The sequence below is a fragment of the Chenopodium album genome, chromosome 3, assembly GCF_948465745.1.
Source record: "Chenopodium album chromosome 3, dcCheAlbu1.1, whole genome shotgun sequence".
Lineage (NCBI taxonomy): Eukaryota > Viridiplantae > Streptophyta > Magnoliopsida > Caryophyllales > Amaranthaceae > Chenopodium > Chenopodium album.
This window is the reverse complement of record NC_137836.1, coordinates 76,699,203-76,721,698: the sequence shown is the minus strand read 5'-3', so window position 1 is coordinate 76,721,698 and position 22,496 is coordinate 76,699,203. Positions and strand designations below refer to the sequence as shown.

Here is a 22,496-nt window from a genome sequence, read left to right as displayed (position 1 = left end):
TACAACAAAAGAAATTATAGAAAAATGTCTTTCAAAAAAAAAATTGCAGAAAAATGTAGCAAATTAAAGAAAGGTATACCTTAGTTCAAGCATGTTTGGCAGTCTCACCTGCACTCTATATTCTGCACATATTCCAAGATTAGTGCCATCAGACATTGACTGCAAATACGTTTGTCCTGTTTAAAATGTACAAGCCAGCAATCACATTACCTCGATCAAACTAGAGGCGCATTAGGAAACTGATAAGATATCTTATATTGATAAAGCGATCAATGAAAGATCATAACTCTACATATTATAAAATCAAAAGGAAGGCTGATATTCCTGTACTTGGACTCCAGAAAACAGAACAATGCACCTTCATTCCACCTCAAAATCAGAATTCATCGTTACATAGTCTGTTTTCCCTTTGTCACGATCATCTACCCATTTCACTCACACTGGGCCACGATAAACTTTTCCGTATTTGTTAGATTCAACCCAACTATGACCAGGTAATTTAGCTGTGATCTTTTTCTTCATAGCTTTTCGAACTCTTTCAGCCTCATCCCATTGCTCTCTTTCAGCATAGATACCAGAGAGAAGCACATAGTTACCAGTATTATTAGGTTCTAATATAAATAGTTCTTGAGCAACAAGTTCTGCTATTTCAACATTGCTATAAGTTCGACAGGCAGCAAGAAGAGCACCAAAAGCAGCAGGGCGAGGATCCATTGGCATACTCTTGAGCATCTTATACGCTTGCTCAAGTCTCCCAGCACGCCCAAGCATATCAACTACGCAAGCATAATGATCTGCATCTGGCTCAATCTTGTAATCATTTATCATGCTCTCCCAATATGCTAAACCATCATCAACAAGTCCTGTATGGCTACACGCATTTAACACTCCAACAAAAGTTATATAATCAGGTTCAACCTTTGCCATCAACATTTTTTGAAACACCTCAAGCGCTCTGATGCCATGCCCATGTGAAGCAAGGCCTGTTATAAGTGCACTATAAGGATATACATCCGGCTGAGGAATCTCCTCAAACAACCGACACGCTTCTTCAATGTTCCCACATTTAGCGTGCATATCAACCAATGAAGTAAGAACTTTTACATTTCGCTCAATGCCTTCTTGATTCACTAATGTCATGATCCAATTAGCTAAATCAGGACGTCCTAACTGCGCCAATGCAGATATTACAGCAGTCATTGCAAAAGCATCAGGCTTAACATGTACTCCTTGCATTCTACGAAAATACGTCAATGCATCATTCGGTTGTCCATTTTGAGCATACCCGGAAATCATGGCAGTCCAACAAACTAAAGTCTTCTCAGGCATAGCCTCAAAAAGGATTTTAGCCATATCCATCATCTTATTTTTAGTATAACCAACTAGCATTGTTGTCCAAGTTACAACATTCTTCTCAATCATCAAATCAAATGTAGCTCGAGCCGAATCCAAATCACCATTATTCACATACCCTACAACCATAGCATTCCAAGAAATCAAATTTCTAACAGGCATTTCATCAAAAATCATCTGGGCATCTCCCATTTCATCCCCAATTCTAGCATAAGCACCCAAAATAGCATTATAAGAAACTACATCTCTTTGAGGCATTTCGTCGAACACTTTGCGTGCACAACCCAACTTACCACATTTCCCATACATATCAATCAAAGCATTAAAAACTTCAACAATTGAACAAAACCCAGATTTCACAACACGCCCATGAACCTCACATCCATGATTAAGGTCACAAAGAGCAGCACACGAGTTAAGTAGAAAAGGGTAAGTGTAATTATCAGGTTTTACATTACAACGAACCATTTGAAGGTATAATTGCAAGGATTCATAGCAGAGAAATGGGGTTTTAGAGAAAACTCTGATTGAGTGATTGAAGAGAAATGCAGTGACATGGTGAGAGAGAGAAGAGAAGAGGAGATGGGTGTGACGAGGAGAGAGAGAGGTGTACAGAGTAACAATGGAGGAAGTTATGGAGTATTGATCATGGAAATTGTGGCGTAGAATTTGGGCGTGAATTTGTTTAAGGTGAATGATTGAATTGCAGTTTCTTAATAGAGATTGAATTGATTGATCTGCTACTTTCATGTTTGAAATAGAGTGCAAAAGACTGAGTGAGTATTGAGTAACAAGATGGTTTCGTCTTTGTCCAAAAAAAAAAAAAAATGGTTTCGTGTTTCATCGGAGTCCTTTCTCTAAATAATGTTGGGAAAACATGCAATTCCCAAAATACAGCCAATCTTTTTTTAATTCTTACCGTACCGTCTACGTCACCGGTTCAGTGATAATTTTTTTTTTTATAACAGGTTCATTAGAAAACCGCTAAAGTAGCGGTGTGCTACTAAAAACCGCTACTTCAAATAGCGATTTACTTATTAGAAACCGCTACTTGAAGTAGCGGTTTGTATTTACTAAGTATTTTTTTTAACAAAATCACTTTCCCCTTTTCCCTAGTAAAATAATTCAACAAAATCATGACCAGTAGCGGTGTTTTATGGAAAACCGCCACTTCAAGTAGCGGTGTATGAAATTAAAACCGCTAATTCAAGTAGCAGTTTATTCTCTTAACCCCGCTACTTGAAGTAGCGATTTGTTGCTGGACCAAGAAAAAAAAAACCGGTTTGTTTTCCTTAGCTGATATGGACGGTACGGTGGGAATTAAAAAAAACATCGGTTGTATATTGGGAATTGCATGTTTTCCCAACATTATTTAGGGAAAGGGCTCATTTCATCGCACTGTTTTTATTTTTATTATTTTTTTTAACGAGATCGATCGTAGCGGTTATTTTTTTTGAAACATAATTGTTTATTTAAGGAAATATGTTAAAAAAAAGTCTTTTTATTTTATTTTATTTTTTGCGAGATAAACCTATTTTCTTAATTATCCTCTAATTAATTTAATTAGACTCTAATTTTCACTCATTTCTTCTAATTAACCTCTAACCCACCCAATTACTTAGGGCTTGTTTGGCATCATTTTTGGTTTTTAGTTTCCTGTTTTTTTGAAAACTAAAAACCAAAAACAAGAAACAAGAAAAAGGTGTTTCCACTTTTTTGTTGTCAGTTTTCAAAATTATTATGATTTTAATAAGTTTAAATAATTTTTGATTCATTATGTGACATATATCATATACTTTTATACAACAAAAAACCAAAAAACAGAAAACCACAGCAATGCCAAACGAACCCTTAATAATTAGATTCAATTTATACATAAAAAAAATTAAAAAAAAAAAAAAAAAAAAAAAAAAAAAAAAAAACCACCACCCCCACCAACCAACCACTCATAGGCAGGCCCGTAGAAGGCCATGTGCAAGGTGCCCCTTAGCACAGGGCCCCCAATTTAAAGGGCCCAATTTTTTTTCCACTTATTATTTAAAAAAAATAATAAAATAAATTAATAAATGTTGTTTTTATTGCCAGAAGACAGCAAAGAGGAAGGAGAAGCAACATTCACGCATTCAAGCATTCAACTTTCCCAATTCCCAATAATCCCATTCAATCAATTCAACCTTCCATATTAATTTCTCCATGTTTCCAAATTCCTCCCTAATTACATCAATCATGGAAAATTGTATTGCATATTTTCCCAGAATTTCAACGGAAAAAAAAAAAAAAAAAAAAAAAAAAAAAACTCAGTCAAGAAATCAATTGCAATCTTCCGAATTTCTTGTTATCAAACGGTAATTATTTTCCCATATATATGGGTTATCTTCCATTCAATCATCTTCATCTATCTATTCCCAATTGATACAATTATACTTTATACAAAATCAAAAACGAATTGAAGGGTTGAAGCAATTTTTTTTTTCTTTTTGAGGGGAACGAATTGAAGCAATTGAAGCAATCGATTTTAGGTAAATTTTTTATCTTTGTTTTTAATTATTTCTGGGTTTGATAATTTCAATTGAAGCAATTTTTATTTCATTTTTTTTTTAATTTTTCGGCCCTGCTTTGAAGTTTGAATGCTTCGTGTCTGTGTCTTCTGGTAAATTTTTTATTTTTGTTTTTAATTAATTCTGGGTTTGATAATTTCAATTGATGAATTGAAGCTTTTATTTCATTTTTTTTTTATTTTTCGGCCCTGCTCGTGTAATCATGTTGCAACAGAGACATTAACAGAGACATTAATTTTTTATTTTGGCTAATAATATCTGGAAAAGTGGAAATTCTAGACTATTGCACGCTATTAATCTAATTAGTTGTATCGTACAAATGTACAATTAATCTAACATCCTACAAATACATACTGTGGTTGTTTAGATGAATGACATTCAAATCAGAACCAATGCACAGCTAATCAATCATAAAACAAATTCAATCAATAATTATATACGAATGAATTAATGAATTAAAATTATACAACCATCTGACATCAAAATTAAAGGAATGGATGCTCTAAGATTCGTAAACATATATAGCAGATTTGATTGATATACAACAGATGGGAGACTAGTTTTGTATCTAACAATTTTATTTTTTGAAGGTCCAAATTGGTCGTATTCTTTTGAACAAAGATAGAGAATCAACGTTATCGAGTAATTCGCCAATTCGTCCAATTGATTGAAATAAAGCTTCTGCTTTCCAGGTTTTTTCAATCCATATATATGATACTGTAATTTTTTTTTTTTTGAGATTTTGAGATTATGCCTCCTAGAAAGTATGAATCTGGGTCTCAAAAGCGTAACAAAAAGAGAAAATTAGAAGTGTTAATTAATTCTCAAAAAGGTTCTCTTGATAAATTCGTTACAAAAGAACCTCAAGTTCCTCTTGTTGAGCCTGTTGATGATGTCCCTATTGAGAATAATAATGTTGATGTTGATGATATTAATAATGTTAATGTTGATCTTGTTAGTGATATGCCTATTGCGGAGAATGTTGATGATGTGGATAATATTTTTGATGATGTGCCTAGTGTTAATTGCAATGTTGACGATGTGCCTATTGAGAATGATAATAATGCTGGAAATATTGATGATATGCCTTCTGATAATGATAATGTTGATCACCGTGAAACTAGTTATGTGCCTAATATATATGATCCTAGAGTTTGGGATGGTCTTGATTCTAAAATGATTGATTTATTAGTGAAAAATGGTCCTAAAAGAGATAATTCTATTGTGAAAGGTCCTAAAGATAAATCTTCAAGACGATTTACGGCTAACTTGTATACTAGAGTTTTATCAAACGGTGAGAAATGTGATAGGGATTGGCTTGTTTATTCCAAAGAGCTTGATAGAGTCTATTGTTTTTGCTGTAAAATATTTAAAAAAGGGGATGGGAAGAGGACAATTGACAAATGAAGGATTTTCAGATTGGGGGCATGTAGGCTTTAGACTTAAAGAGCATGAGACAAGCATAGATCATGTTAAGAATATGACTACTTGGTATGAGTTGCGTCTTAGGTTTCAAAAGAATCAAATTATTGATAAGACAACTCAAATGCTAATTGAAAAAGAAAAAGACCATTGGAAGAAAGTAATGCAAAGAATTATTAATTTCAATTGTCAAATTTCTTGCCAAACATAATCTAGCCTTTCGTGGTTCAAATGGGAAATTATACCAAAAAAGTAATGGTAATTTTTTGGGCTTGATTGAAATGTTGGCCGAGTTTGACCCAATCATTCAAGAACATGTCAACCGTATTACTAATAATGATATTCACTTTCATTATTTAGGTCATACAATCCAAAACGAGTTAATACTTTTGCTTGGTTCTGCAATAAAAAATAAAATCATTAGAAAGATAAAGCAAGCAAAGTATTTCTCGGTAATTCTTGATTGTACTCCCGATGTTAGCCATCAAGAGCAAATGTCATTGATATTAAGATATGTGAATCACTAGTAGAAAATATCAAAAAGGCACCCCCTAATTGGCACCGGTTCAGTCCAAACCGGTGCCAAAAATGGCCTACAAAATTGGTGGGAAACTGAACCAGAGTAAAAGGCACCGGTTCACTTCAAACCGGTGCCAAAAACAAATAGGCCACCGGTTTGAACCGGTGCCTTTTGAACCGGAGCCATTAAAAAAAAAAAAAAAAAACAAAACAAAAATAAAACACGGTTCTTTTAAACCCACCCCAACCCTAAAATCTTTCTCTCTCCTATCATCCTCTTTCTCTTTCTCTCTCCTCTCATCTCCTCCTCCTCAAACTGATCTCCTTCTCGATCCTCAAACTGATTTTTCTCTTTATTTTTTCGATCTTCTTCTTCTCCTTCTAATTCTCTTTAATTTTTCGATCTTCTTCTCCCTCACAATCACGAATAACACATGCAACATCTCGATTTTCTGGGTTTTTGAAGACCACATGCAACATCTCAATTTTCTGGGTTTTTGAAGACCACATGCAACACCGATTTGTGAGGGAATTTATGGGTTTTGTTTTAATTTTCTGGGTTTTTGTTTTAATTTATTTTTTAATCGGTTTTTTTAAAATTTTAATCGATTAAAATTCTTTTTTTTTTCTGGGTTGTTGTTAGATCAATTTCAATCAAATTTCTGGGTTATTGTTTTGATTTTAATCGAATTTTTGGGTTTTTTTTTTTAAATTTTAAATCGGATTTTTTTCGATTTCAATTATTTTTTGTTTCTGGGTTTTTCGAACACCAATTTTAATTTTTTTCGAATTCTAATTTTTTTGCATTGGTTTTTTCTGGGTTTATTCATTGATTTTTTTCTGGGTTTATTCATTGATTTTTTCTGGGTTTATTCATTGATTTTTTCTGGGTTTATTCATTAATTTTTTTCTGGATTTTTTCTGGGTTTGTTCATTGATTTTTTCTGGGTTTATTCATTGGTCGTTTCTGGGTTTATTCATTGGTTTTTTTTTTTTTTTTTCTGGGTTTTTGCATTAGTTTTTTCTGGGTTTATTCTAATTTTAATTTTTGCATTGCTTTTTTTTTTATTTTAATTTTTTTTTCTGGGTAACACCGATTTCAATTTTTTTTTCGTTTTCTGGGTTTCTGGGTTTGAATTTTTTTTCAATTTTTGGGATTAAATTTCTGGGCTTTTTCTTTCGAAGTTTAATTATATTAATCGATTTTTGTTTTAATTGGTGCAGGTATGTTATTTAGATCTGAAATCGAAGAAGCAAGATACAAGCAAGAATGAATGAGTTTTTTTTTTTTTTTTGAATTTATATTGTAATTTTTTTTAAAATTTATATTGTAATTTATTTTAATATGCTGTAATCAAAGTTTTTTTTTGTTGTAATTTTTTTTTTTATCATATATTGCAAATTTTTGATTCTTGTTGATATGTTGCAATTTTCGATTCTTGTTGATATATTCCAAATTTTCGATTCTTGTTCATATTTCGCAAATTGGCTGGAAAAAACAAAAAAAAAAAAAATATATATATATTTTTGGGCATTTTTGGCACCGGTTAACCGGTGCCAAAAACAACAAAATAATTTTTGTTGGCCATTTTTTGGCACCGGTTAACCGGTGCCATTTCCAATTTTTGGCACCGGTTTGAACCGGTGCCTTATTAAACCACTTTTGGCACCCCTCACATAGGCAGCGGTTCAAACCGGTGCCTTAGACCGGGTTTGAACCGCTGCCAAATGCCTTTTTTCACCTAGTGAATGTCTCTAATTGTAATGTTTGCATTGAGGAATCTTTCTTAGGATTTTTGAATGTAAATGATACAACTGGCCAAGGGCTTTTTGATGTTTTACAAAATGAATTGAAAAATCTTGATCTTGATATAATGAATGTGCGAGGACAAGGCTATGATAATTGATTTGGGTATTTTTATACCCGGCCAGGTGGCCCAACCAGAAAGCGCCACGTGTCCTCCATATAGGTGCCATTTGGACCTATGGAGTGATGACACGTGGAGGGTGGATTCTTCTCCGTCTTACGTGGACTGAAGGTCCAGCAGGGACCATTCAGTCGGCGACACGTGTCACCCAAAAGGTGCTTCAGAATCCTTTTGGGCACAGTGACACGTGTCACTCAGGTATTGGCCCTGGGATGGCGGCCTTCTAAGGCCCAAATCCCGAGGCGCCGCAAAAACGGCGTGACCTAACTCCTAGGTCACCAGATCCTAGGAGGGCACACTTTTCCCTATAAATAGGGACATTACGTCATTTATGACGACACACGAAAAAAGAGAGAATTTTTGACACACAATACGAGACAATACGTCACTTACCACAGAGCTGTCGTTTTCAAGGAACACACAGCACTTTACCTGACCTTGGAATCCAAGCAGATAACTTTACTTCCGCACGTTTTATCTCCGAATATTTACTGACTTAATCTTCGGAGGCGGACCACCGACCATCCGGCGGTCCGTTTACTTTGCAGGTACAGGCATCCTCAGTTGAATCCAGTTTCAGTGTTGTAACTCTCCCGAGGGACAAAAACCCCCGAAACATTTGGCGCCGTCTGTGGGGAGAGTACCTCTGAAATGGCTTCACAAGAGCTTGTACCAAATCCGGAGACCATTCGGCCTCCAAATGATGTACTGGTCCAAACGGACCATGACTCAGGTGACGACGCTGATGTCGAAACCTATGTGGATCCAAATGGATCCCTCATCTCTAAACGCATCCGCAGTAAGGAACGGCGAGAGCGTCCCCATGTTCAGGCAGGACCAAGCAAAACTGCTGGTCAGCCAAAGAAGCCCTCGGGGCGGCCGGTTGATCCTTCCCAGGCGGCAGGATAAGCTCCCGTCACTCGGGATGAGCTAATGTCACTCCTGAGCAGCCTTAGGGGTGAAATCAAGCAGCTCGCCTCAAAGAAGTCGCCTACTCCTAGAAAGGAGCAGTCGGCCAAGAAGCCAGCCCAAGCTGGCAAACAGAAGTCGGTCAGGGACCGTCAGCCGACTCCTCATCCTGCTCCTAAGGAGAAGGCCAGGTCCCAGTTTGACCTTAATCGGCTCCGTTTCCCAGAAATGGGCGCAAGAAAACCCATCCGGCACATACAGCCGGATGGTAGCAAGAAAACGTTCTCTGACGCTCGGCAATACATTGAGGAGAGGAGAACTCAGCAATCAGAGTCGGCTTCAACGTCGACTTATCATGATAGCTTTCGGAATACCTCTGTGAGGTGTTCCCAGTCTGTACATGAGACCCCAGCAAGCAGCCAAAGGGTTCAGTCTAGGCCACATGTGATTCAGTCCGCTCAGTACATGGCACAACCATTGTACCAGGCGCCAGTTGTACCTTACATGCAACCTACCCTCTATGGAGGACAGGCGACATACGGCTATCAGCCGATGGACTGGCAGCTTAGGCTGCAACACCTTGGAGATCAACCCACTGCTTTCTCTAGGGAAATAACTGAAGCCGTACAGCCGGCCAAAGTTAAAAACGTTCTGGTTGGAGCCTATGACGGGACCTCCAACCCAGAAGACCACCTGCTAGCATACACCCACCTCATGTATTTACAGGGGTTGGATGATGCCGCATGGTGTCGTTGCTTTCCAGCCACCCTGAAGGGCATAGCCTGTAATCCCCCGTATTTTTAAATATATTAGTAATGAAATTATGTTTTATTCATAATTTTTATTTGTATTTTTTTTTTCGGATTTAATTTCAAAAGTTTCAAATTATTTTTGGGTTTGATGAACGATTTTATTACAAATAACTTTTTATGAACCTTTCTTCAATAATTTATGTCCAACAAACCAAACCCATTTTCCTTTCTTAATTGGCCCATTAATTTTATGAGGCCCAACCTTAAAACTAACCCTACACCACTCTCTCTCTTATAAATACCCCATACATCCCCAAAATTTCCCCACACAAAAGGTTAGTTTTATTTCCTTTCTCTTTTGTTTTATTAATTTGTGTAATTATAATTATTTATGGGTTTTGATTTTATTGTTTGAATCAATTTAATTGGTATCAAATTGTATTTTGATGATTCAACTTTATAATTTCAGATTTTATAAATGTTATAATTTTCAGATTTTGTAAATTTAATAACCTAGGGTTTTTAATTATTGAAAATCATGATTTTAGGGTTTTTATGAACAATTGATTTAGGGCTTTTATAGTAATGATGTTTTGAAATTTTGGTGATTATACTACTAATTAGTTTCCAGATTATTTTGAACACGTAAATTCGTATTTTAATGTTTAGATTTCGGTTCGTTAATATTAATCCCGTTTTAATCCCGATCAGGTTCTGAACTCATCCGATTTTGACAAAAAAGTAGTGTTTTCCATGTGGAAACGATGTTTTAAGAAAGACTCACTACCTTTGGTAGTGAGCACCACCCTCTCGTGGCCAAATTCTGCCTCTAAATATGATTTTCGGGCAGTTTTTCATTTTTAACGAAGTTTTTTATTTTTAAAATTTTATCCTTGAGTTTGATTAATAAAATTAATTATTTTTAAAGTTAATTAAGCATATAAATATGTGTTTTTTTATTTTAATAAGTTTTTCATCATATTATATTGTTGGAAATTACTTGGGATAGTAATATTAATTGTTGGTTGTTTTCTAGGAAGTGATGATTATTCCCTAGGAGAATTTTAAGTGATTAAAAGTGGCTCAAAGGATTGTTTGTACGAGGTACGTACATGTCTACTTCGTTGTAAGTAGTATCATGTTTAGGTACCAAAGAAAAGAACTTAGTTTCATGATTAGAGAACACTTGGATGAAAATTGTTTGGTTATACATTTAATTAATTCATGTGCTTATGTTTATGAGACATGTTTTGGTGAATTGATTATGTTTGTATGGAATTATGGATGCAAACATGTTGAATTATTGGATTAATTGTTTGTATAATTATTACCTTATATTATTATTGTATAATTGGATATTCATATGCTTGAGTGTATGTATATATGATTGACGTATATAATTTTATGATATGATCTGATTTAATTGTCTTGCTACTATTGTTATATTGAATGATTGTGTTATATTTCTGGGGTTTTTTTTTTAATGTTATTGCTATAGGGAGTATTGTTCTTGAGGTTTTAGGATTATTAATGCAGAGTATTATTTTTGGGTTGAGATATGATTATATTTGGGTTATTAGTATGTGTTTTAAGAGTTGAGGCATTATGAATCGAATTGTTATGTTATTTGGGAACATGTGCCAATATTGAGATATTATAAATTAATTTGTGAATGGTTATTTGATCAATGTGTGAGATCAAAAGGTTGAGAATTATTTATTTTGTTATGGGTTTGAGGCTCGGCGTTATAGACCTTAGTCCTTGGCATGTTGGTAATGAGATAATGATCATGAGTTAAGAATGAGGTACAATCTTTATTATTTATTTTTCTATGGTCCCCTACAGTGGGAATTGACCCGTATGTGGTCTGGTTCAAGGTGTTTTCTAGTTATTGGGAGTATTCAAGTTTTTATACTTGTTGGTTTTATTCGAATTACCCATGTCCAAGGCTAGGTATAGAACAATGAGCATGGCACACTTACGGGATAGAGAGTTGAGTAAAGGTTTGTATTATTATTCGAGGTTGAGTTGATAAAGGTTATTTTCAGAGTACAATGTGTTATGTAGTTTTGAACTACATTATTTAATTGAGCTAGTAATGTTGATTATCCTAGACTAACTTTGTGAGAATGGAGTCGCGCCCATTCTTGCATCGCGCTAAACTTTTATTTCAAATGGTCATTTGGGACCTGGATTGGACAACCTGGTCTATTGCTTACTCCAAACTAAATTAATTAAATTGAATATAATGAGTCAAGTGTTTGGAATTAGTTAGTAAGTATGTTGAGATAGTTGAATTGTTTAAGTGTGGAGTCTTGATTAATGAATTCGTGTTGTATGTTTATTTATTATAATTAATTGAGCATGCTAGGTTTGTACGTTGTAGCTTGTATGTACTCAGCTTTGCTGATTGCGTGCTTTTGTGTGTGTTATCTTTGGTCATGGCCTTCGCCTTTCAATGACCCTGTGATGATCCAATTATTACACTTGTATTATTGGGGAGCAGTATTGCACAGGTTAGCTTGATGATGTGCAGTTCGGGATTTGACAATCGCATTGTCAAGGGATGGTGTGATTGAGTGTATTCGTTCTTTGTGTTGAAATTATTTATGCTTTGCAATTTCATTTATGTTTTGGATTTTTAATATTGGTTTGGTTTTAAATAAGGGCCTTATATGGTTCCAATTTGTAAGCTTTGACTTATTCGTTTTCTAAACTGTGTTATTTTAAATACTTAAGTTTGATTTTTCCGCTGCGATACTTTGATAAAGCCTTAACGTTTTAACACGTGGCGGTAACATGTCAATGGTTCTCCACTATTTTATTTAAAGTAAGTGGTTTGGAAAAGGGAGAATTATTGGGATGTTACAAAGTGGTATCTGGGAGCTTAGGTTCGATTTAATTACCACCAAATTTAATTTAAAGTTTTTAGGCGCCTAACGTTTTAAATCTAATGAGTTTATTCGACTACCTTATTTAAAGTTAACTTAGATTTTCAAAAATTATTCTATTCTAATATATTTATTTCGGCATTTAATAAAAAAAGTTTATTTATTTGTTTTATATATTTTCAAAGTATTTTTGTTATTTTGAAATAAAATGAATTTAATTATTTATTTTTATTCCTAACTTGTGTGCTTATTTTGCTTATCGGTGAGATTTGGGTAGCATTAGAAAGGGCGTATAGAATAGATTATTTATTTCTTTATGCATTGTAATTAATTACTTAATGCTTTTATATTGTATGAAGTGATCATGCAAGTTATTTAATTGTGTATGTTCATGTAATGGTGCAAACTTGAGTGATCACTTAGTATCATGTTTAAGGATTAAAGCATGTCATATGGAATGGAATGGAATGAGATTCTTTGTGTAATGTGAAATGTTTAAATGATTTAATTTATTTGTGTGAAGCATGTAATTATGTGTCTACTAATGTGTGTTAATTTAATGATGTTATGCACTTAATGCATGAATTTTGGTGGAATTGAATCAAGGGAATTATTTTATTTAATTTTCGTGTGCGTAGGAATGATTAAAAATAAATAATCATTTCCTTTGAAAGTGACTTATTAGGGGCGATTGTGTGGCCGTGTCCACCTTTCTACCTTAATATATATATTTGATGATTATGAATGTGATTTATTAAGCAAGAAGAGTTTTTTTCGCGCTGATGTCAGCCTAAGAGTGTGTTACATTTCTAGGTAGAGAAGGAGGATGGCTAACAATGATGCTTTAGCTGCTGCTATTAGGACTAGTTGAACCAAATTCGATTGACTTGCTTATTAGTTTGCCTACTAGTGAGGTTGTGAGGTGCACCAAGATACATAAGGGTTTACCTTTGAGGATTGGAGAGACTGATTTTCCATCTGATCTTATAGAATTTGAGTTGGATGACCTTGATGTCATTTTGGGAATAGATTGGTTAGCCACTTATAAGCTAATATAAGATTGATTGTGAGATAAAGAATGTTTACTTAAGGAGTTCTTTGGGGGAGATTGTGTATTACAGACGTTTTGGGAAACCAAATGGTATTGGGATTATTTCTGCGTTAAAGTTGTCAAAACTTGTACGTAAGGGGCATCCTTTGTTCTTTTGTTGTGTGCAAGACTTGGAAATGAGTAGTAAGTGAATGTGGAAGATGTGCCAATTGTGAATGAGTTTTGGATGTATTTTGTGAAGAAGAAATATGGGAGCATGAGATTGTGGATCGATTATAGAGAGTTGAAATAATGTCACAATAAAGAATAAGTACCCACTACCCAAGATCGATGATTTGTTTGATCAATTGAAGGGAGCTAGTGTGTTTTTCAAGATTGATTTACGTTCGGGGTATCATCAATTAAGAGTGGCTGATAAGGATATACCTAAGACTGCTTTTAGGATTAGATATGGGCACTACGAGTTTACAATTTTGTCTTTTGAGTTGACCAATGCACTTGCAATTTTTATAGACTTGATGAATCGAGTATTCCATGAACAAGTTTGTAGTTGTTTTTATTGATGATATTTTGGTATACTCGAAAAGTGAGGAAAACATGAGCCATTGGGAGGCCGAGGATGATATGAGAAAGAGATAACCTAAGTTGTTTAATGAGGTGAGTTACGAGGGCGTAACTCTTGTTCTTTAAAGGGGGTAGAATGCGTATAATTTCGCGTTTTTTTTTTGCCCTATTTTATGCTATTTTATGGTGTTTTCATGCTTTTCATAGCAATTTTATTTGTTTATGCATCTAGAGAAGTGCGTAAATTGGGATGGTGATAAAGTATTAGTGTCGATATTATGACACAATTGGAATTCCAGCAACATAATTTTGAAATTTTTGAAATGGCTTTATGCAAAAGTTTTGCAATTTAAGGGATTTTGTGCTAAGTTTCGGGACGAAACTTCTTTTAAGAGGGGTAGATTGTAATCCCCCGTATTTTTAAATATATTAGTAATGAAATTATGTTTTATTCATAATTTTTATTTGTATTTTTTTTTTCGGATTTAATTTCAAAAGTTTCAAATTATTTTTGGGTTTGATGAACGATTTTATTACAAATAACTTTTTATGAACCTTTCTTCAATAATTTATGTCCAACAAACCAAACCCATTTTCCTTTCTTAATTGGCCCATTAATTTTATGAGGCCCAACCTTAAAACTAACCCTACACCACTCTCTCTCTTATAAATACCCCATACATCCCCAAAATTTCCCCACACAAAAGGTTAGTTTTATTTCCTTTCTCTTTTGTTTTATTAATTTGTGTAATTATAATTATTTATGGGTTTTGATTTTATTGTTTGAATCAATTTAATTGGTATCAAATTGTATTTTGATGATTCAACTTTATAATTTCAGATTTTATAAATGTTATAATTTTCAGATTTTGTAAATTTAATAACCTAGGGTTTTTAATTATTGAAAATCATGATTTTAGGGTTTTTATGAACAATTGATTTAGGGCTTTTATAGTAATGATGTTTTGAAATTTTGGTGATTATACTACTAATTAGTTTCCAGATTATTTTGAACACGTAAATTCGTATTTTAATGTTTAGATTTCGGTTCGTTAATATTAATCCCGTTTTAATCCCGATCAGGTTCTGAACTCATCCGATTTTGACAAAAAAGTAGTGTTTTCCATGTGGAAACGATGTTTTAAGAAAGACTCACTACCTTTGGTAGTGAGCACCACCCTCTCGTGGCCAAATTCTGCCTCTAAATATGATTTTCGGGCAGTTTTTCATTTTTAACGAAGTTTTTTATTTTTAAAATTTTATCCTTGAGTTTGATTAATAAAATTAATTATTTTTAAAGTTAATTAAGCATATAAATATGTGTTTTTTTATTTTAATAAGTTTTTCATCATATTATATTGTTGGAAATTACTTGGGATAGTAATATTAATTGTTGGTTGTTTTCTAGGAAGTGATGATTATTCCCTAGGAGAATTTTAAGTGATTAAAAGTGGCTCAAAGGATTGTTTGTACGAGGTACGTACATGTCTACTTCGTTGTAAGTAGTATCATGTTTAGGTACCAAAGAAAAGAACTTAGTTTCATGATTAGAGAACACTTGGATGAAAATTGTTTGGTTATACATTTAATTAATTCATGTGCTTATGTTTATGAGACATGTTTTGGTGAATTGATTATGTTTGTATGGAATTATGGATGCAAACATGTTGAATTATTGGATTAATTGTTTGTATAATTATTACCTTATATTATTATTGTATAATTGGATATTCATATGCTTGAGTGTATGTATATATGATTGACGTATATAATTTTATGATATGATCTGATTTAATTGTCTTGCTACTATTGTTATATTGAATGATTGTGTTATATTTCTGGGGTTTTTTTTTTAATGTTATTGCTATAGGGAGTATTGTTCTTGAGGTTTTAGGATTATTAATGCAGAGTATTATTTTTGGGTTGAGATATGATTATATTTGGGTTATTAGTATGTGTTTTAAGAGTTGAGGCATTATGAATCGAATTGTTATGTTATTTGGGAACATGTGCCAATATTGAGATATTATAAATTAATTTGTGAATGGTTATTTGATCAATGTGTGAGATCAAAAGGTTGAGAATTATTTATTTTGTTATGGGTTTGAGGCTCGGCGTTATAGACCTTAGTCCTTGGCATGTTGGTAATGAGATAATGATCATGAGTTAAGAATGAGGTACAATCTTTATTATTTATTTTTCTATGGTCCCCTACAGTGGGAATTGACCCGTATGTGGTCTGGTTCAAGGTGTTTTCTAGTTATTGGGAGTATTCAAGTTTTTATACTTGTTGGTTTTATTCGAATTACCCATGTCCAAGGCTAGGTATAGAACAATGAGCATGGCACACTTACGGGATAGAGAGTTGAGTAAAGGTTTGTATTATTATTCGAGGTTGAGTTGATAAAGGTTATTTTCAGAGTACAATGTGTTATGTAGTTTTGAACTACATTATTTAATTGAGCTAGTAATGTTGATTATCCTAGACTAACTTTGTGAGAATGGAGTCGCGCCCATTCTTGCATCGCGCTAAACTTTTATTTCAAATGGTCATTTGGGACCTGGATTGGACAACCTGGTCTATTGCTTACTCCAAACTAAATTAATTAAATTGAATATAATGAGTCAAGTGTTTGGAATTAGTTAGTAAGTATGTTGAGATAGTTGAATTGTTTAAGTGTGGAGTCTTGATTAATGAATTCGTGTTGTATGTTTATTTATTATAATTAATTGAGCATGCTAGGTTTGTACGTTGTAGCTTGTATGTACTCAGCTTTGCTGATTGCGTGCTTTTGTGTGTGTTATCTTTGGTCATGGCCTTCGCCTTTCAATGACCCTGTGATGATCCAATTATTACACTTGTATTATTGGGGAGCAGTATTGCACAGGTTAGCTTGATGATGTGCAGTTCGGGATTTGACAATCGCATTGTCAAGGGATGGTGTGATTGAGTGTATTCGTTCTTTGTGTTGAAATTATTTATGCTTTGCAATTTCATTTATGTTTTGGATTTTTAATATTGGTTTGGTTTTAAATAAGGGCCTTATATGGTTCCAATTTGTAAGCTTTGACTTATTCGTTTTCTAAACTGTGTTATTTTAAATACTTAAGTTTGATTTTTCCGCTGCGATACTTTGATAAAGCCTTAACGTTTTAACACGTGGCGGTAACATGTCAATGGTTCTCCACTATTTTATTTAAAGTAAGTGGTTTGGAAAAGGGAGAATTATTGGGATGTTACATAGCCCAGCAGTGGTTTGGCAACCTGCCGGCTGGCTGCATAAATAGCTTCAAGACACTTGCGTTCTTGTTTGCATCAAACTTCTCTATGAACATCCCTGCCAAAAAGACAAGTCTTGACTTGGGCAATGTACAACAGGGAGATAGAGAAGGTTTGCGATCCTACGTCAGGCGGTTCAATCTGGTCCGAATCCAGATTCATGGGCTGTCTGATGAGGTCGCCTTCACAGACTTCTTTAAGGGTCTGAAGGACGGGTCTACTTTTAAGTACGAACTCGTCCGCAAACAAATCTTTACTCTGCAAGGAGCCTTGCGAGAGGCGGAAGCCTACATACAGGCGACCGAACTCTGCTCCTCCAATAAGCAGTCGGACCATAAGAAGTCCGACCGGCAGAAAGAGACTCGGTCTACTCAGCCGGCTCCTAAGCCAGAAGAGAGCAAAAAGAAAAAGCAAGTCTGGGCCATTGATAACTCTGATCAACCGGCCCAGAAGAAGAAAAAAGAGTGGAAACCGTACGTCCCAAGGTACGAATTCCACAAGGACTGCTGCTCCATCCTTTTGGAAATTAAGGATCGGCTAACTCTTGAAAAGCCGACTGCTATGAAAGGTTCCGCTGAAAATAGGAACAAAAACAAGCATTGCCATTTCCATGAGGATGTTGGCCATGACACGAACGACTGCTTTAGTCTCAAGCGGGAGCTCGACCGTCTGGTCGACAAAGGACAACTGAAGTCCTATGTGAAGTCCAAAGTGACTTCTAAAGCAAATCCGGGGCAGTCCAAGAAAAAGACTCCCCAGCCTGCTGTGAGTGCCGAAACTGATGAAGAACCGGTGTACACCATAGCAGGCGGATTTGCCGGTGGTGGCCCGACCATTCGGGGTACCAAGGACCATCTAAGAAAGATGGTCAATTCTGTTGAGGAGGGGGATACATCTAGCACATCCACCTTCCCTAAAGTTGTCATCACCGAACAGGACAGAGGCAAAGTCCGTCGGCCGCATGATGACCCTGTTGTCATTGAATGTAAAGTCGCCAACCAGCTGGTTGGCCGAATTCTGATTGACACAGGAAGTTCCTCTGACCTCATCAGCCTCAAATGCTTGTCCAATCTCAAGTACAAACCGGATAGCATGATGGAGGTCACCCACACCTTAGTTGGGTTTGGAGGAGGACTTGTGCACCCAGTCGGACGAATCGACCTACCTGTCCGCCTGGGAAGCAGGGGAGACGGTCGACACATGACCATCCGTCTCCTAGTGGTTGAAGAGCTCACGGCTTACAACCTCATCTTTGACCGACCCACTCTTAATGAGTGTAAGGCCGTCATCATCCCTGCTCTCATGCTACTCAAGTATGAGAAGGATGATGGAACAGTTGGTTCCCTTAATGGGGACCAAAAGACGGCTCGAGAGTGTTATCTCTCGGACGTCAAGCCTGCGGCCGCAGCATCCGGCCGGGGCAAGCAAATGATTGACCTCGACGATGTCGAGGAAGAACAGTCGGCCCCACCAGCCGGAAAGAAAAGAAAGACTGATCAGCTGGTGGTGGTCAAAAAAGAAAAGCAATAGCAATCACTGACCGGGGAAAGGTCGGATGATCTTCGTCCCCAGCCTACTGGAGAGCACATTGATATCCCTCTGGATGATAGCCGTCCAGAGCGGACTGTTAAGGTGGGGACGATTGCCTTTGCAAAGTTGGGTGAAAACCTTCACCAGCTGCTCAAGGAATTCAAAGACATCTTTGCCTTTGAAGTGGAAGAAATGCCAGGCATCAGCCCGGATCTCGCCGTCCACAAACTCGCCGTGGATCCTATAAAGAAGCCCATCCGGCAAAAGAAAAGAAACCACGACGAAGAAAGAAGTCAGGCGGCAGCTGCCGAAGTAAAAAAGCTGTTAGATGCCAAGTTCATTCGGCCGTGCAACTTCCCTGAGTGGGTGGCTAACGTTGTGTTAGTAAAAAAGCCGAATGGAACTTGGCGGATGTGTGTTGATTACACAGACCTCAACAAGGCATGTCCAAAGGATAGTTATCCACTGCCTAAGATCGACAGTCTGGTCGACTCAACAGCCGGACATGCCCTGATGAGTTTCATGGACGCCTATTCAGGTTTCCATCAGATCCCCCTGTGGAAAAAAGATCAAGAAAAGACGGCATTCGTCACTGATCAGGGGTTGTTCTGTTATACTGTGATGCCGTTTGGTTTGAAGAATGCGCCTGCTACCTTCCAACGAATGATTAATACGGTCTTCATTAATCAAATCGGAAGGAATGTAGAGGCGTACATTGATGATATGATAGTCAAATCCAAACAGCAGGCGGATCACCTTGCTGATCTCCGAGAAACATTCGCCACACTCAGGCGGCACAAGGTCATGCCTAACCCAAAAAAGTGTGTCTTTGGTGTTGAGTCTGGGAAGTTTCTCGGATTTTTGATTGACCAAAGAGGAATAGAGGCCAACCCTGAGAAAATACAGGCGGTAATCGACATGCAGTCGCCCCGTACTGTGAAGGAAGTGCAAAAACTAACAGGTTGTCTGGCGGCCCTGGGGAGATTCCTCAGCCGTTCAGGCGACAAGTGTCTCTACTTTTTCCAGGCAATAAAAAAGAAGACAAATTTTGAATGGGGGGATGATGCAGAAGCGGCCTTTCAAAGGCTAAAAACTCATCTGCACTCTTTGCCGAGGCTTGTCAGCCCTTTGCCTAAAGAGAAGCTCTTCATGTACTTAGCCGTCTCTGATCATGCCCTCAGTGCTGTCCTCTTAGCTGAAAGAGACGGCATCCAGCTCCCGGTGTATTTCATAAGCCATGTTTTGAGAAATGCGGAGCTTCGGTACCCCATGGTTGAGAAATTCGGCCTTGCCCTTTACATGGCCATCAAGAAGCTTAAACCTTACTTCTTGGCGCATGCGGTAGAGGTCTATACTGACCAACCGATCAAACGGCCACTCACCACCTTGGAGTCTTCTGGACGAATGCTCAAATGGGCAATCGAAATACAAGGATTAGAAATCAGTTATGAATCAAGGAAGGCAATAAAGGGACAAGCATTCGCCGACTTTATTGTCGAAATGACAAGGCCGGTTGTTCCGGACAATACGGACCAGGTCTGGAAAGTATATGTGGATGGGAGCTCCACTGTGAACGGCTGTGGTGCGGGGATTATCTGTCAATCTCCTGAAGGAGATAAGTACGAATACGCACTACGGTTCAAGTTTCAGGTCTCTAATAATGAGGCCGAGTATGAGGCCCTGCTGGCCGGCATCCGGTATTGCAAGGCGGCAGGGGCGAAGAAGGTATCCGCCTGCTCTGATTCTCAACTGGTCGTACTCCAGGTTAATGGAACGTACGAGGCCACTCATCCGGCCATGATAAAGTATTTGCAGGCGGTCAAGAGTGAAGTTGGGTCACTTGAAGAATTTCATCTAACTCAGGTGCCCAGGTCTTCAAACAATCAGGCGGATGCTCTGTCCAAGTTGGCATCATCCGCCTCCTGTGAAACGCCTCAGTCAGTCTTCTGGGAGGTCATGGAAAAAAGAAGTATATCAGAGGAAGATCCCATTGGAATTCTTGACCGTAGCTCAACCTAGATGGACAGCATCCGGACCTATCTTGCAGACGACACGCTCCCTGACTCACCACGGGAGGCGGCTGTTCTGAAAAAACGAGCAGCTAACTTCGAGTTACGGCAAGGAGAGCTCTTCAGGGCTGGCTTTTTGAAACCCCTGTTGAAGTGTGTTACCCCTGAAAAGGGGAAGGAAGTTCTCGAAGAGTTGCATTCGGGATTCTGCGCCTCCCATATAGGCGGCAGATCCCTCGCGGCCAAGGCCAGGCGGCTTTACTTTTGGCCGACTCTGGAGTCGGATGCCATGGAAATGGTGAAAAAATGTGACAAGTGCCAAAAGTTTAGCAAGCTCATCCATCGTCCGGCTACAGACCTGACGGCCATCCACAGCCCAATACCCTTTGCCAAATGGGGCATGGACATTCTGGGGCCATATACAACTGCACCAGGCGGCAAGCGCTATATATTGGTGGCTGTGGATTACTTTACTAAGTGGGTAGAGGCTGAGGCAGTCAAAAACATCAAGACTAAAGACGTCATTTCCTTTATCTGGAGGAACATAATCACTCGTTTCGGGGTGCCCATGTCTATGGTTTTTGACAATGGTCCTCAATTTGAGACGCCTCAACTCAAGACTTGGCTGGGAGACCAGGGGGTCTCAAGCTTCTTCGCATCAGTCGGCCGGCCACAAGCAAACGGCCAGGTCGAAGCCTTCAACAAGTTAATCTCAGACGGAATTAAAAAGAAGATTGAGCGGGCTGGTGGCCTTTGGGCGGATGAATTACCACACGTCCTTTGGTCCATCAGAACGACTGCTAAAGGGGCAACGGGAGAAACCCCATTCCTAATGGTGTATGGTGCAGAAGCTGTTCTGCCCATTGAGCACTATGAGCCTACCCTTCGAATCATGTTGTATGATGAAGAGGCAAATTGGGAGGCCATGCGCCTAGCATTGGACTCACTTCCAGAACGCAGGGGCAATGCTGCCTTGCGTCATGAGATATACCGTCTGAGAATGACTCGGGCTTATAACAAAAGAGTACACAAGCGTCCTCTCAAAGTGGGGGACTTTGTGCTACGGAAAATGGAGGCAGTCGGTAGGGCGAATGAACAGGGAAAGCTAACCCCAAATTGGGAAGGCCCCTACAAAATTTATGAGGAGATAAGAGACGGCACCTACCGCCTGGAAGAACCAGACGGCAGGCAGCTGCCCAGAACTTGGAATGTAGACAACTTGAAAAAGTACTACTTCTAAGTACGAATGTAAAGACCTCAATTTTGTAAATCTCACGTATAGTTAATGAGAATATGCCTTCATTTCCCAACTTATCTTTTTATTTAAGTTTTTTAAGTGCCGCCTGTACCAAATACAGACGGCCAATATGTTTGGAAAGCGTCTGTCCCAACAGCAGACGCCCCAATCCCTCTGAAGGAGCCGATTGTTTTAGAACAGTCGTCCCTACGAAATTCATCAAGTTTACACCAACACTTGATGAATATTTACTTGATCATTTAAGAGGCCTAAGGCCAGATAAAATCATGATGAGGCCCATGGCCGGATGTTAATAAAAAAAAAGAGACCGAATGGTCACAGTCTGCTCCAACATGAGCATGACCGTCTGCTCCAACATAAGTCAGATAACCGGCGACGTCCATTTGGGCGAATTCGTCGAGGAGAAGCATCTCCCATTTGGGTGGCACATTGCTCTACGAATATATCAAGCGGCCCTACCGAATGCTAAGGC

General features: G+C 37.4%; 2 protein-coding genes across 2 annotated transcripts; one reads left to right on the top strand and one right to left on the bottom strand.

Moving 5' to 3' along the window:
• Window positions 1-93: 93 nt before the first annotated feature.
• LOC145624271 (pentatricopeptide repeat-containing protein At2g22410, mitochondrial-like) lies at window positions 94-2,156 on the bottom strand. The gene is made up of 2 exons (XM_081677267.1): window positions 211-2,156; window positions 94-122 (listed from the first exon to the last, which is right to left on the bottom strand). The coding sequence occupies exon 1, from the start codon at window positions 2,101-2,103 to the stop codon at window positions 436-438; it is 1,668 nt and encodes a 555-aa protein (XP_081533393.1). The 5' UTR covers window positions 2,104-2,156; the 3' UTR covers window positions 94-122; window positions 211-435.
• A 1,356-nt stretch (window positions 2,157-3,512) lies between these two features.
• LOC145624270 (uncharacterized) lies at window positions 3,513-5,824 on the top strand. Its single transcript, XM_081677266.1, has 2 exons — window positions 3,513-3,872; window positions 4,502-5,824. The coding sequence occupies exon 2, from the start codon at window positions 4,662-4,664 to the stop codon at window positions 5,316-5,318; it is 657 nt and encodes a 218-aa protein (XP_081533392.1). The 5' UTR covers window positions 3,513-3,872; window positions 4,502-4,661; the 3' UTR covers window positions 5,319-5,824.
• Window positions 5,825-22,496: the final 16,672 nt, after the last annotated feature.